The sequence below is a fragment of the Stegostoma tigrinum genome, chromosome 4 (assembly GCF_030684315.1).
Source record: "Stegostoma tigrinum isolate sSteTig4 chromosome 4, sSteTig4.hap1, whole genome shotgun sequence".
In the NCBI taxonomy this organism is placed as follows: Eukaryota; Metazoa; Chordata; class Chondrichthyes; order Orectolobiformes; family Stegostomatidae; genus Stegostoma; species Stegostoma tigrinum.
Genome location: NC_081357.1, coordinates 84,154,078 through 84,168,196, shown reverse-complemented (window position 1 = coordinate 84,168,196; position 14,119 = coordinate 84,154,078). Strand labels below are relative to the sequence as shown.

At 41.5% G+C, this 14,119-nt stretch overlaps 1 protein-coding gene across 4 annotated transcripts in view; it reads left to right on the top strand.

Annotated features, from left to right (window-relative positions):
- fam135a (family with sequence similarity 135 member A) overlaps nt 1-11,378 on the top strand; it is a 208,536-nt gene extending 197,158 nt beyond the window's left edge. For all 4 annotated transcript variants that reach the window (XM_059645496.1, XM_059645499.1, XM_059645497.1 and 1 more), the window contains 2 exons: nt 8,610-8,770; nt 11,306-11,378. In XM_059645496.1, coding sequence (XP_059501479.1) covers nt 8,610-8,770; nt 11,306-11,361 — 217 coding nt within the window. In that variant the 3' untranslated portion in view covers nt 11,362-11,378. The remainder of the gene's footprint in view (nt 1-8,609; nt 8,771-11,305) is intronic.
- The last annotated feature ends 2,741 nt before the right edge of the window (nt 11,379-14,119 follow it).

The window sequence follows — 14,119 nt, the reverse complement described above, 5'->3', positions numbered from 1 at the left end:
TAAAGGAATGATCACCTTGTAACCCACCTTAATAGAGGGAATTTGAGGAACAAATATGCAGAGAAATCTCAGCTTTACGTAAGAATAATAAGGTTGGAATAGCAGGCAATGTGACTCTGACTTCCATAGTGTTAAAGGTTTGGATGATGAAGAATTTGTTCGATGTGTTCAAGAAAATTTTCTTCAATTTGTAAAAGTTTCTACTAGAGAAGGAGCAAAACTTGATCTTTTCTTGGGTAATAACATAGGGCAAAGTGACTGAAGTGATATAGGGGAACACCTTAGATCTAGTGATCATAACTATTTTAAAGCTAATAGAGTTATGGAAAAGGATGAACCTACCATAAAAGTTAATGTTTTTAATTGGATTATGCAGATTTTAATGGTATGAAACAAGAAATTTCAAAAGTTGATTAGAATAAACAGTTCGCAGATAAAAGGGCGTCTAAGAGGCTTTCGAAAGTGTGATAACTAGAGTTCAAAGTTATTATGTTCCTCTAAGAGTGAAAGGTAAGGTTGGTAGGATTAGGGGACAGTGGTGGAATAAAGGTATTGAGGTTCCAGTCAAGAATAAAAAAGAATCACGAGATGTAGACAACTGGGTCTAAATGAGTCTCTTGAACAGTATAAAAAAAGGTAGGGGGCATTCTTAAGAGGGAGATCAGGAAGGTAAAGAGGGATTTGAGATAGCCTTGGTAGATAAGATTAAGGATAATCCAAAGAAACTCTGCAAATACATAAAAAGCAAGAGAGCAGTTAGAGAGATAAAGATTAAGGCCCCTTGAAGATCAAAGAGGCCATCTGTGTGTTGAACCTCAGGAGATGGGAGAGCAATGAATATTTTATGTCCATTTTTACTGTAGAGAAAGAAATGGAGGCATAAGAACGGAGGGAAATAAATAATGATGTTTTGAAAGCAGTTCACATTACAGGAGGGGTGGCATTGGAGATCAACTATAACTGCAGGTGAGGCGCCAGATGGCTGGAGGTGGCTAGTATTGTGCCTTTGTTTAAGAAGAGGTGTAAGGAGAAGCTTGTGAACTATATACATGTGAATCTTACTTTGGTGGTGGGTAAGTTCTTGGAGGTGATTCTGAAAGCTAAGATTTAAATGCAGTTGGAGAGGCAAGGAATGATTAGGGATTGTCAGAATGGTTTTGTGTGAGGGAAATTGTGTTTCACATACTTAATTGAGTTTTTTGAGGAACAATCCAGGAAGATTGAGAGCAAAGCATTAGATGTTATTTACTTGGACTTTATTAAAGCTTGATTAATTGGGTTGAGGAGTGGCAGGTGAAGTTTAATTTGAATAAAAGTGACATATTACATTTTGGTAAAACAAACAAAGACAAGACTTGTACGATTAAAAGTAGGGCCTTGGGTGGTGTTATAGAACAGACTCATGGGTTCAGATATATAATTCTTTGAAGTTTGTGTCACATGTATGCAGAGTGGTTAAGAAGACATTTAGCACACTTGCCTTAATTGTTCAGATAATTGAATATAGGAGTTGAGGCATCATAGTGAAGTTGTACAGGATGTTGGTGAGGCCTCTTCTGGAGTACTGTGTCCAGTTCTGGTCATCCTGTTATAGAAACAATCTTACTAAGCTGGACAGGGTTCAGAGAAGATTTACCAAGATTTTGGTAGGAATGGAGAGTTTGAGTTTTAGGTAGAGAGACCAGATAGGCTGAGTCTTTTTCATTAGAGCATAACAGGTTGATGGGTTTGTAAAATCATGAGAGATATGGATAAGATGAATGTCTGGCTCCTTATCCTGGGGTGGGGAATTTTAAGACTAGAGGGCATTTTTTAAGGAGAGAGGAGAAAGATATTTTTAAAAAAAGACACAAGGGGTATTTTTTGCTTTAAACCAAGTGTGTGGTTCATGTGTGGAATGAATTTCCAGAGGAAGTGATAGGTGTGAATACAGTTACAGTGTTTAAGAGACGTTTGAGTAACTGTGTGAATAAGAAATATTTGGACGGACATGGGCCAAATGCAAGCAAGTAGGGCTACTTTTGTTTGGGATTATGTTTGGCGTGGACTGTTTGGACCAGAGGGTATGTTTCTGTGCCATATGACTATATTTTAATTGTAGTGATGGTTACTTCCAATGTGACTGTTAAGAAAATGGATAAAATCATTTAATCAGCCTTGACAATTGTTGGTTGTGTTAAAAAGAGGTGGTGTTGGCTGAGTTGTAATATCACGAAACTTTTCATTCAAAATCTGGGTTAATATTCTGGGGATAACACGGTGTGAAGCTGGATGAACACAGCAGGCCAAGCAGCATCAGAGGAGCAGGAAGGTCTGACGTTTTGGGTTCTTCTGAAGAAGGGTCTCGACCCGAAACGTCAGACTTTCCTGCTCCTGAGATGCTGCTTGGCCTGTTGTGTTCATCCAGCTTCACACTGTGTTACCTCAGATTCTCCAACATAGGCAGTTCCTACTATCTCTGTAATATTCTGTGGACATGGGCTGAAATCCTGTCACAACAGATGGTGGAATTGGAATTCCATAAACATTTTTGATTGTTGAAAAAAACTTATTTGGCTCATAAATTCACTTTAGTGAAGGAAATCTGCCAACGTCACCTGGTCAGACCTACATGTGACTCCAGACACACAGCAATGTGATTGACTCAACTGCCCACTGAAATGGCCTATCAAGCCACTTAGTTGCATCAGTCGCCTTAATGAAGTCTCAACAAAGAAATCAACCCAGAGAGACCACCTGACATTGACCTAGCACCCTGTCGACTACAGTAGAAACAGCCTGTTGACTTTACAAAGTCCTCTTTACTAATATCTGGAACATAATGCCGAAACTGGGAGAGCTGTCTCACAGACTAGTCAAACAATGCCTGACACAGACATACTCACAGATGATACCTTAACAGACAATGACCCATACACCACATCAGCAAGCCTGGATACATCCTGTCTGACCTGCAAGTCAGCCTCAACTGAATTGTCAGCACAGTGGTATATAGTAGGGCAGGAGTTGCCTGGGAGCCCTTAATGTTGACTCCATGAAGTCTCATGGCTCCAGCTTAAACATGGATGAGGAAACCTCCCTTATTGAACAACATATAGAGGAAGCACTGAGGATGGCAAGTGTACAAAATGTACTTTAGGTAAAGGATTTCAAAGTCCATCACCAAGAATGGCTCAGCAGCAGCAATATTGATTGAGCTTGACAAGTCCTAAAGGCCATTGCTGCTAGTTTGAAAACAACAAATGCTGGAGATCACACTAGATCAGACAGCATTCATGGAGAGAGAGCAAACTAACGTTTCGAGTCTAGATGATTCTTCAACAGAGCTGAAGTGAAGTGTGGTGAGGACAACATTTATGCTGTTGTTTAGGTGGTGTAGTGGGGGTAATGGGTGTAGGGTGTTGCTGGAGAAGAGACATTGATAATTCAGATTAAGTGATTGGAATGTGAGAATCGCAGATTGATAGTGTGTCTTCTGCCTGACTTTAAATGACAGTAACTGGGATCTGGGGTGGCAGCGGGTGGCTAGTGGAAGGAGGGGGAGGGAAGGGAATGATAACAAGCTAAGGGAAAGGGAAGAAATGGTTCACAGTTTAACAATGTTGAACTCAGTATTAAGTCCAGAAGGCTGTAAAGTGCCTAGCCTGAAGATGAGATTTTGTTCTCCAATTTGCGCTGTGATTCACTGGAACACTGCAGCATGTCGGCACGCGAACAGGATGCTCTGTTAAAATGACTGACGACATGAAGGTCAGATCCTGCTTGCGCACAGACTGGAGATGTTCTGCAAGTGGTCACCCAGTCTGTGTTTGGTTTCTCTGATACAGCAAATACAATACACAAGATTGGAGGAGGCACGCATGCTTTACCTGGAAAGACTGTTTAGGCCCTTGGCTGGTGTGCAGAGAGAAGGGTAGGTGTTGTGCCTTCTGCAGTTATGTAGGAAGGTGCCATGGAGAGGGGGCATGGTGTTAGTGGTTGTGGAATGGAATAGGGTGTCCTGCAGGAAACAATCACTGCAAAATGAAGAGGCGGGAGTGAGGGCAAGGTGTGTTTGGTGGTGGCGTTCTGCTAGAATTGCCTCACTTATTGTGTGTGTGTTAGTGTGTGTGTGTGTGAGAGAGAGAGACTCAGTATGTGTTTGCTTTTCAGAATGGGTTAGGATTGATACCTCTCTGCAGTCAAACAGCAAAGGCTCATGTGGAAATCAACAGGTATCTGATCAGCAGAAGCCCTGAACTCTAGACTAAGCAGAACTAAGGGCAGGAAATGGAAGAAGAATGAGGTTAAAAAAGCAACAATCGATTTGGTTTTAGTCAGATTCCTTCTAGATATTGGCAGAGAATGATTCTTTGAATGCGAAGGCTGGTGGGATGAAAAGTGTGAACAAGAGAAACCAGGCCATGCTATTATGAGTGATGGCAAGAGTGAAAACATAGTTGATGGATCAGATGTGTTTGAGAGCCCTACAAACTACAGTGGGTGCGTAAACCACTGTATTAGAAGAAGCAAGCCATGTCAACAGCGCTGTTTTGGAAGGTGGTGTCGTCCAAATAGATATGATGTAGGTGACCTTTACCTGATGATGTTTACCTTGCAGAGGCTCAGTGCCAGCTCTCAGACACTTATTCCTCTCGCTCCCTGGATCACAACCCCACATCTGATCATCAAGCCATTGCCAGGACTGTCACTGACTTCATTACTTCCGGACATCTTCCCCACTATTGACCCCAACCCTAGAGCTGCTTCTACCTCCTTCCCAAAATCCAAAACCAGACTTCCCCAGTAGACCTACCATATCAGCTTGCTCCTGCCCTACTGAGCTCATTTTCTCCTCCCTTGGATTCATCCTGTCTCCACTTCTGAAGACCCTGCCAACCTACATCCATGATTCCTGTGATGCCCTCCACAAAATTGGCAATTTCCAGTTCCCTGGGCCTAACTGCCATCTGTTCACCATGTCCAATCCCTCTATATCTCTGTTCTCCACCTGAATGGTCTGAGTGCTCTCAGCTTCTTCCTCGACCAGAGTTCTGAACAATCCCCATCCACCACCACTCATTCTCCCTGATTAAATTTGCTCTTTCGCTGTTTCTCCTTTAATTTAACTCACTTCCGCAAAATCAAAGAAGCGACAGTGGATACCTGTGTGGGTCCCAGTTATGCCTGGTTCTTTATGGGATATTTGGGATAATCCTTGTTCCAGTCCTACACCGGCCCCCCCTCGCAACTTTTTTTCCTCATTACATTAATGACTGCTTTGGTGCTGCTTCATTCTACCACCAAGACCTTGAAAACCTCATTTATTTTGCTTCCAGTTTCTATCCTTCTTATAACTTCAAATTGTCCATTCCTGACATTTCTGTCCCTTTCCTTGACCTCAATCTCCATATCAGGGAGCAAACTGTCCACTGCCATGCATTACAAAGCCACTGATTCCCGTAACTACTTTTACTACAGCTCGCCTCATCCCATTCTCCCACTTCCTTTGCCTACGTTGCATCTGTTCAGATGGTGCCGTCTTCAAAAAACAGTGCTACTGACATGGCTTGATTCTTCCTTAATGTGATTTCCCACACACTGCGGTTGACAGGGCCATCAATTCCATCTGACCCATTGAATGTGCTTTTGCCCTTGCCCCTTCCCATCACTGTTAACAACAGCGTGATCAGGTTCCCCTTGTCCTCACTTTTCATCCTACCAGCATCTGCATTCAGAGGATCATTCTTCACCATTTCAGACAATTCCAGCAGAATGCTACCGTCAAGTGCATCTTCCCCTCCGTCCTCCTGTTTGCATTTCATGGGGATCGTTCACTCTGGGACACCCTCGACTATTCCACAACTATTAACACCATGCCCTCTCTCCATGGCACCTTCCCATGTAACTATAGAACATGCACCACCTGCCCCTTCTCTTCCTCCCTGTTCCCCATCCAAGAGCCTAAACAGCCTTTCCAGGTGAAGCAGCATTTCACCGCTGCACCAAATGTTGCTTATTCTACATTGGAGAGCCCAAATGCAGACTGGGTGATTTCTTCGCAATGCACCTCTGTTCTGCCCACAAGCGGGAGCTTGACCTTCCTATAGCTGATGTGAGGTATTGTATTATGATTCTCTTTACTAACTCACTCACAACCGTTTTATGTTTGCTATAACCTGTTTCCATTCATACATAAAACTGCATCTTTATAGTGCATTTTACTCTTACAACATGAACTAAATTAAATATACCTCTTAGGCTGCCAACGTGTTTTTTTACACCTTTCAATACTTATCGGCCCCATGCTACAAAAAGTGTTTGGACATGTTTCTGTATCAAAAGTTACCCTTAAATATGTGTGAATACTGTAAACTACTCAGAATAATGCCATCTCCACCATTGTGTCTCCATGACTCACTCAAAACTATGGAAAGATTATAATATTAATTAGTTCTTAATAACCATCTCTCAGGACCCAAAAAGGCTGCAGGATATCTCACAGTTTCTTCCTACAGTCTAGATCCGAGGATGCTTTCTGACCAGTTGTGCTTTTCCAGCTCCACACTTATTGACTCTAGATTCCAGCATCTGCAGTCCTTACTGTGTCCATGCCCGTGCAGCCTGCTGCTTTTTAGCTCTTCAAAATTTCCTTATATACTACCATTTTTCATAACACTGTACTACCTATTGTAATTTTTATTTCAGCTACCATTTTGTATTAACGAATGGATTTATACTCTTTAAATACATATTAAATAGGGCTGCTACCCTCTTTAAGAAATAAACTTGCGAAACAGCACTCCCACGAAACTGCATGAATGATTGTGTAGAAATTGTCAAAAACTGGCAATAGTGGATGAAGTCTTATGACGCAGCTGCAGGAGATCAGTTTAATATCCTCCGTACTTTAATTTGGTTTGCCTATATTTTCTCTCATATTTAGATTGTATAGGTCTGATATTTTTACTGACGTTACTACCAATAAAGACCGAAGGACTAACACCTCTTAATTATGTAAGCTCAGACCGGATAGACATTCTAATCCCATCAAGAGTAACAGCCAACATTTAACAAATGTTTAAACCGTCTTCTGGTTCTACAGGAAAGATGTCACACGAACTTATGTACAATAGGTGCAACCAAGTGACACCATAGTGTTAAAATTTTTATTAATGTATGTAAAACTGTGTGTAAAAGAGGCTACTATAAAACTGTATTTTGGATTCTGTCACCACTTCGAGCTGTGCCACTGCAGATGCTGAATAAAGAGGCCATTTTCACCACTCATTGATCTCGGTTGCTATTGAACACGATCCCACATCGGTCATTTTAACAGTGTCCTGCTTGCATGCCCACATGTCTATCCTCAGCATGTTGCAGTGTTCCAGTGAGTCACAGCACAAATTAGAGGAACGTCATCTCACGTCCAGTCTAGGCACTTTACAGCTTTCCGGACTTAATATTGAACTATTTCCTTGTTATTTTGTCTCTTTCCCCCCCGTCCCCGTTCCCCCATCCCCATTCCCAGTTACTGTCCTGTCAAGTCTGGCATGAGATACATCATTATTCCAGCATTCTCACATTCTGATCACTTCACCTGAACTATCAACATCTGTACTCCACCAGCACCCTCCACCCACTAACTGCAATTCCTCGGCCCCAATAAATATCACCTTCCAAACCCACCTTCTAAACCATTTCCATTTACAAAGGGAGGAGATACATGTAAAAACCACTGTCTGCTACTCTCAATCCCAAGTCAGGCTGGTACTGTCATCACTGAATCAAAATGCAGCATTCCCTCCCTCAGGACAATGTACAAGTGTTGGACTGCAGCAGTTCAAGAGGTAGTTCACCACCACCTTTTCAAGGATAACTCGGGATGGGCAATAAATACATGTCCCATGAGTGAATGAAAAAAGTCAGTTTAGTCATTGAGCAGAAACTAGCTAATTTGGTTATCAATGTGTAACACTAATGAAAGTTCTGAACTTGGAGGTTAATGTGAAGTATATTTAGCTGCTGTGCCCTTCTCGAATACCTGAATGTCAGTCAGCCTGTATTTGTGTACTAAGCATTACTGACTTGATGTTATTGCTCTAAAGCAGCAACAGTTTTGGTTTTCCAGTATAGATCAAATTGACCTAAATTGTAATTCTGTCAAATCTCCGTGTTTACTTTTTGCAGCCTTTAACATTTATTTGTTGAGCCTTGCATTACAAACTAAATTAATTGCAATCAGTGGCAGTTTCCTCAAGTTTTACAATGTTATCTGTAATGCAGATTTATTTTCTGCCTTACATTCCCTTTCTGACCAACTGTGAGATGAAGCTACTTTTAACCTCCTTTGATAACTGTGCTGATTTTAAAATCAGGCAATTATTTGGTCGTGAGAAAAGTCATGCAGGTTTTGTGCTACCATATTTCCCGAAAGATCAGTGTCTCACAAACATTCAGATCTTGAGTTGTTTAGTGTTTTGCCATAAGAGGGTAATAAAGTTTCAGCTCATGGAGGTGAATTCTTAGCGAAAAGGCTATTTATGCTGTTGTAACATTTCCTTTGTAATTAAGTTAACTCTTTTCAAATATCTGAATTAATAAAATGACTAAATTTATACTGAATTTAGTTTCCTCCAGGCAAAAGAAGATCTGAAGTTACTAAAGTTTCCTGGCGTTATGTACAGTGATCTTCCTGATTTGGCTTCCAAAATTCCATACTTCAGCTTGGAGGAGGATGTGAATGCGGATGATGGTGTTCATCTCATAGTTTGTGTCCATGGATTAGATGGTATGTTTATAGGATAAGTTGTTCAGGTCCCTTTGAACTTGATTAAACCTATGCTATTCGATATTGCGTAGTATTTTCCTTGCAATGTTATGTATCCCATTTTTCATTTGAGAACCACAAACCAACAACTTGATTATTGAATTACCATATTTAAGGTTTACACAAGTGAAAAATGTTTTGCAACTTTATTTGTTAAGATTTAAAAACTAGTGTCATAAATCTAGCCTTGGCAATTTTTGATATGTTCAAATGCTTCTAGTTGTACTGCAGTGTCATGTCACTGAGCAGAATTGTGACGTGTACAAACTGAACGCCACTGGCAATGCAAGCTGGTTGGAACTGTGAAAGCGAGCATAACAGAAGGAGGCCATTTAACCCAACAAGTTCACATCAACACTATAAGACCATAAGACACAGGAGTGGAAGTAAGGCCATTCGGCCCATCAAGTCCACTCCGCCATTTAAATCATGGCTGATGGGCATTTCAACACCACTTCCCTGCACTCTCCCCGTAGCCCTTGATTCCTTTTGAGATCAAGAATTTGTCGATCTCTGCCTTGAAGGCATCCAACATCCCAGCCTCCACTGCACTCTGTGGCAATGAATTCCACAAGCCCACCACTCTCTGGCTGAAGAAATGTCGTCTCATTTCAGTTTTAAATTTACCCCCTCTAATTTTAAGGCTGTGCCCACGGGTCCTAGTCTCCCCACCTAACGGAAACAACTTCCTAGCATCCACCCCTTCTAAACCATACATTATCTTGTAGGTTTCTATTAGATCTCCTCTCAACCTTCTAAACTCTAATGAGTACAATCCCAGGATTCTTAGCCGTTCATCATACGTTAAAGCTACCATTCCAGGGATCATCCGTGAGAATCTCCGCTGGACACGCTCCAGGGCTAGTCTGTCCTTCCTGAGGTGTGGGGCCCAAAATTGGACACAGTATTCTAAATGGAGCCTAACTAGAGCCTTATAAAGCCTCAGAAGCACATCGCTGCTTTTATATTCCAACCCTCTTGAGATAAACGACAACATTACATTCGCTTTCTTAATTACGGACTCTACCTGCTAGTTAACCTTTAGAGAATCCTGGACCAACACTCCCAGATCCCTTTGCACTTCTGATTTGCGAATTTTCTCACCGTTTAGAAAATAGTCCATGCCTGTATTCTTTTTTCCAAAGTGCAAAACCTCACATTTACTCACATTGAATTTCATATGGAGCAATCCAGGCAGTTCCCATCCCCGACATCCCTCCATCCCTCAATTTCCAAAGCCCTTCATGTGCCTCTCCTATTCTTTTGTGAAATTATTGATGATGTCTCCTTCCACCATTCTCATAGATTGTTTCTATTTGTTGTACAGCCCCATTTCATTCTTGGCCTCAAGCTAATGTTATGTTTCCTGTCTCATTAAGACAGTGTCCTTGTCCCAATTATCTTCAGGTGCTCTGATGACTTTCCTTCCTTTATGAGAGCAGAAGTGGAGATGTTCACTGATGTTTACACAATATTTGGTTCTATTTGTGACTTTTCAAGTGATCATTGCTTTGACTCAGCAATTAAAATTTGTGTCTCACAAGTGTCAGCCAGTGACCATCTCCAAAAAGAGAAAATGTAGCAAACTCACTGTGACTTTCAATGGCATTGCCATGACTGATGATCAACACCCTGGGTGTTATCATTGACCAGAAACTTATCTGAGCCAGATATTAATACAGTGACCAGAATAACAGGTCAGATGTCAGAAATTCTGTGACAAGTAGCTGCCCTCCTAAAGCTTTCCATAATCTTGTAGGGTGTAAGTCAAGAATGTGATGGAGTATTCTTCATATGCCTAGTTAAATGAGCTTTAAAATTGCACAAGAAGCTCAATGTGATTCAAGACAACACATCCCCCTTGGTTGACGTCACCCACCTTTGAAGTTCACATTCTTCACCAGTGATGCACAGTGGCAGCAGCATGCACATCTACACCAAGATATGTTGCAGCAGCTCATCAAGACCACTTCAAATGCATCTACAAGCACTACCACCAGAAGACAAAGGAAGCAGATGCATGGGCACAGCACCATCTGCAAGTTCCCTTCCAAGTCACACATTATCCTGACTTGGAAATATATTCCCATTCACCTTCACTGATACTGAGTAAAATTTCTGAATGCCTTGACAGCATTGTGGGTGTACCTACATTCATGTGAACCGTAACGGTTCAAGAAAACAGCGTACATTTACCCCCATATGAAGGAGAATTCAAAAGGGGCAATAAATGCTCGCCTTCCCAAAGATGCCACATCCTATAAATGAATGTGGTTAGTGGGGGAAGCCCTTTAGTCTCCACACAGTTTTTGCGAATGAACAGACTGTTACTTTCAGTAGCCTCTGCAAATTTAGGTTGCAGTTAAAGGTTCAGGTATTCCAGGAACAAGGAAAACCAAAATAACTTCAAGTACATGCACTCTTGTTTCTTCTTACTTACTGCTTTCCGTAAATGAATGGTTTAACAAATTATCCATTTTCATTCATTTCTTTCAGTGCAACCTGCTGACAGTTTGCAAAGCATTCAGGGGCTTAATCAAAAGACTGTTTAAGTCTAGATAAGTTGTGCAAATACCTTCTCGTCTCATCAGCATGGTCTGTCACTTCAGGAAGTCTCATCCTTCCAAGATCATTGGGCTGAGTACAAGGTCATATGGAAGCATGTTGAGTTATTCAAAAAATGAAGTAAATTCAAAACAGAAAGTCAAAAGGTACTTCTAATCTTAAAATAGTAAGGCGAATTCGCAGTTCAATTTTGTGCTTCGAGACTCTCGAGCATATTAACTGACAGACAGCTCAGTTTACCCATTTTAGAGCAAATGCATCCCTGAATGCTCCTGGACTTTGTGGATGTAGCAGACACTCTGGACAGATTTATTGTTGCTTTTTTTCATGAAAGCACACCTTCATTTTATTTTTATATATAATTTTTGATTCTGTTAATTTCAGACCGTTGAAGTCAGCATAATTAGGGCAACACAGTGGCTCAGTGGTTACCACTGCAGCCTCACAGCACCAGGGACCCAGGTTCGATTCCAGCCTCGGGCGACTGTGTGGAGTTTGCACGTTCTCACTGTGTCTGCGTGGGTTTCCTCCAGGTGCTCCAGTTTCTTCCCACAGTGCAAAGATGTACAGACTAGGTGGATCGGCCACGCTAAATTGCTCGTAGTGTTCAGGGGCGTGTGGGTTATAGGGAGATGGGTCTGGGTGGGATGCTTCCAAGGGGCGGTGTGGACTAGTTGGGCCGAAGAGCCTGTTTCCACACTGTAGATAATCTAATTAGTTAGAAATATACATGGAATAAGGGTTAGGTTTATTTCACAAAAAGTGTGTTTCCAGGGGAGACTGGAAGTATTTGCAAATACTGAACCTGGACTGGATCTCCTGATTATGCCATTGACATTTTTGTATTTGTCCTGATGATTGCCAGACAAAAAGGTTTTGCAGTGTTAATTTTTGTTGAGGAATCTTAATACTCAATAACATTTTGAAATGGCTAGATGACGCACATATGTATCAACAAAACTGTGTGAAAGACAGGTAGAATGCGAATGAAAGCACATCTTCAATGACAGCAGAAAACAGAAATAGCTCAGATGTAATCGGTAAATGCAGCCCAGAGATAGCCAAAGAACAGGTGTTTCGGTTGTCACTTTAATGTTGATTATACAAATACTCTTGAAATTTACACAGTAAGCCAGCATGCCTTGCAACCTTGTTTGAAAAGAAGCTGTTAATCTTAACAACTTCAAAAATGGCAGACAGGCACTTCCATTCACAGTACCAGTGACAAAAGCTTCAATATTCTTGACATGTCATAATCTTGTCCAATTAGCAGGCATTGAAAAAACACATTAAAGAAAGCAGAGCTTATTACAACCTCATAAAGCATCAATCAAACAAAAGACCTCCTGTACAACTGTGTTCATAGACCCAAAATGAACTGAATCCATTAGTTGTTCTTAGCACAATACCTACCTGATGGCTTCATAATGAATGTCATTGATACTCAGTTTGCTGTATGAAGGTATGTAAAGATATAGGTAAGAGACACGGTGATATGAGGAGGCAACGGGAATCATTAGAGAAATAAGGGAAGAGAGTCTAACAACCTTTACCGACGAAAATCAACTGGAAGCAGAGTGGGGAAGACAGCAGAGCAACAATGGCAGGAGTTTCTGGGTGTAATTGGAGATACAGTACAGAGGTTCATACCAAAGAAAAGAAAGATTACCTGGGGGGAGGGGTTTAGACAGCCGTGGCTGACAAAAGGACGTCAGAAAATGTATCAAAAAAAAAGAGACAGCCTATAAAGTGGCCAACAGCATTGGGAAATCAGAAGATTGGGAAGGCTACAAAAACAAACAGAGGATAACAAAGAGAAAAATAGGGAAGGAGAGGATCGAATATGAAGGTAGGCAACCTAGTAATATTAGAAATGATAGTAAAAGTTTCTTTCAATACATAAGAAACAAACGAAAGGTAAAAGTAGACATTGGGCCGCTCCAAATTGATGCTGGAAGGCTCGTGATCAGAGATAAGGAAATAGCTGAAGAACGTCAGTCTTCACAGTGGAAGACATGAGTAGTATCCCAACAATTAAGGAGAGTCTGGGGGCAGAGTTGAGTATGGTAGGCATTACCAAAGAGAAAGTGCTAGAAAAGCCAGAAGGTCTAAAAATTGATAAATTTCCTGGCCCCAATGGGCTACATTTTCGAGTTCTGTGGGAGGTGGCTAAGGAAATAGCGGCGGCGTTGGTTGTGATCTTTCAAAAGTCACTGGAATCAGGGAAAGTCTCAGATTATTGGAAAATCACTGTTGTAACCCCCTTGTTTAAGCAAGGATCAAGGCAAAAGATGGAAAATTATAGGCTGATTTGCCTAACCTCGGCTGTTGGTAAAATTCTGGAATCCATCGTTAAGGATGAGATTTCTAAATTCTTGGAAGTGCAGGGTCGGATCAGAACAAGTCAGCATGGATTTCGTAAGGGGAGGTCGTGACTGACAAACCTGTTAGAATTCTTTGAAGAGGTAACAAGTATGTTAGACCAAGGAAACGCAGTAGATGTTATCTATCTAGACTTCCAAAAGGCCTTTGATAAGGTGCCTCATGGGAGGCTGCTGAGTAAGGTGAGGGCCCATGGTGTTCGAGGTGAGGTACTGGTTTGGATTGAGGATTGGCTATCTGACAAAAGGCAGAGAGTTGGGATAAAAGGCTCTTTTTCGGAATGGCAACCAGTGGTGTCAAGTGGTGTCCTGCAGGGTTCAGTGTTGGGGGTCACAGCTGTTAACTTTGTGTTAATGATCTGGA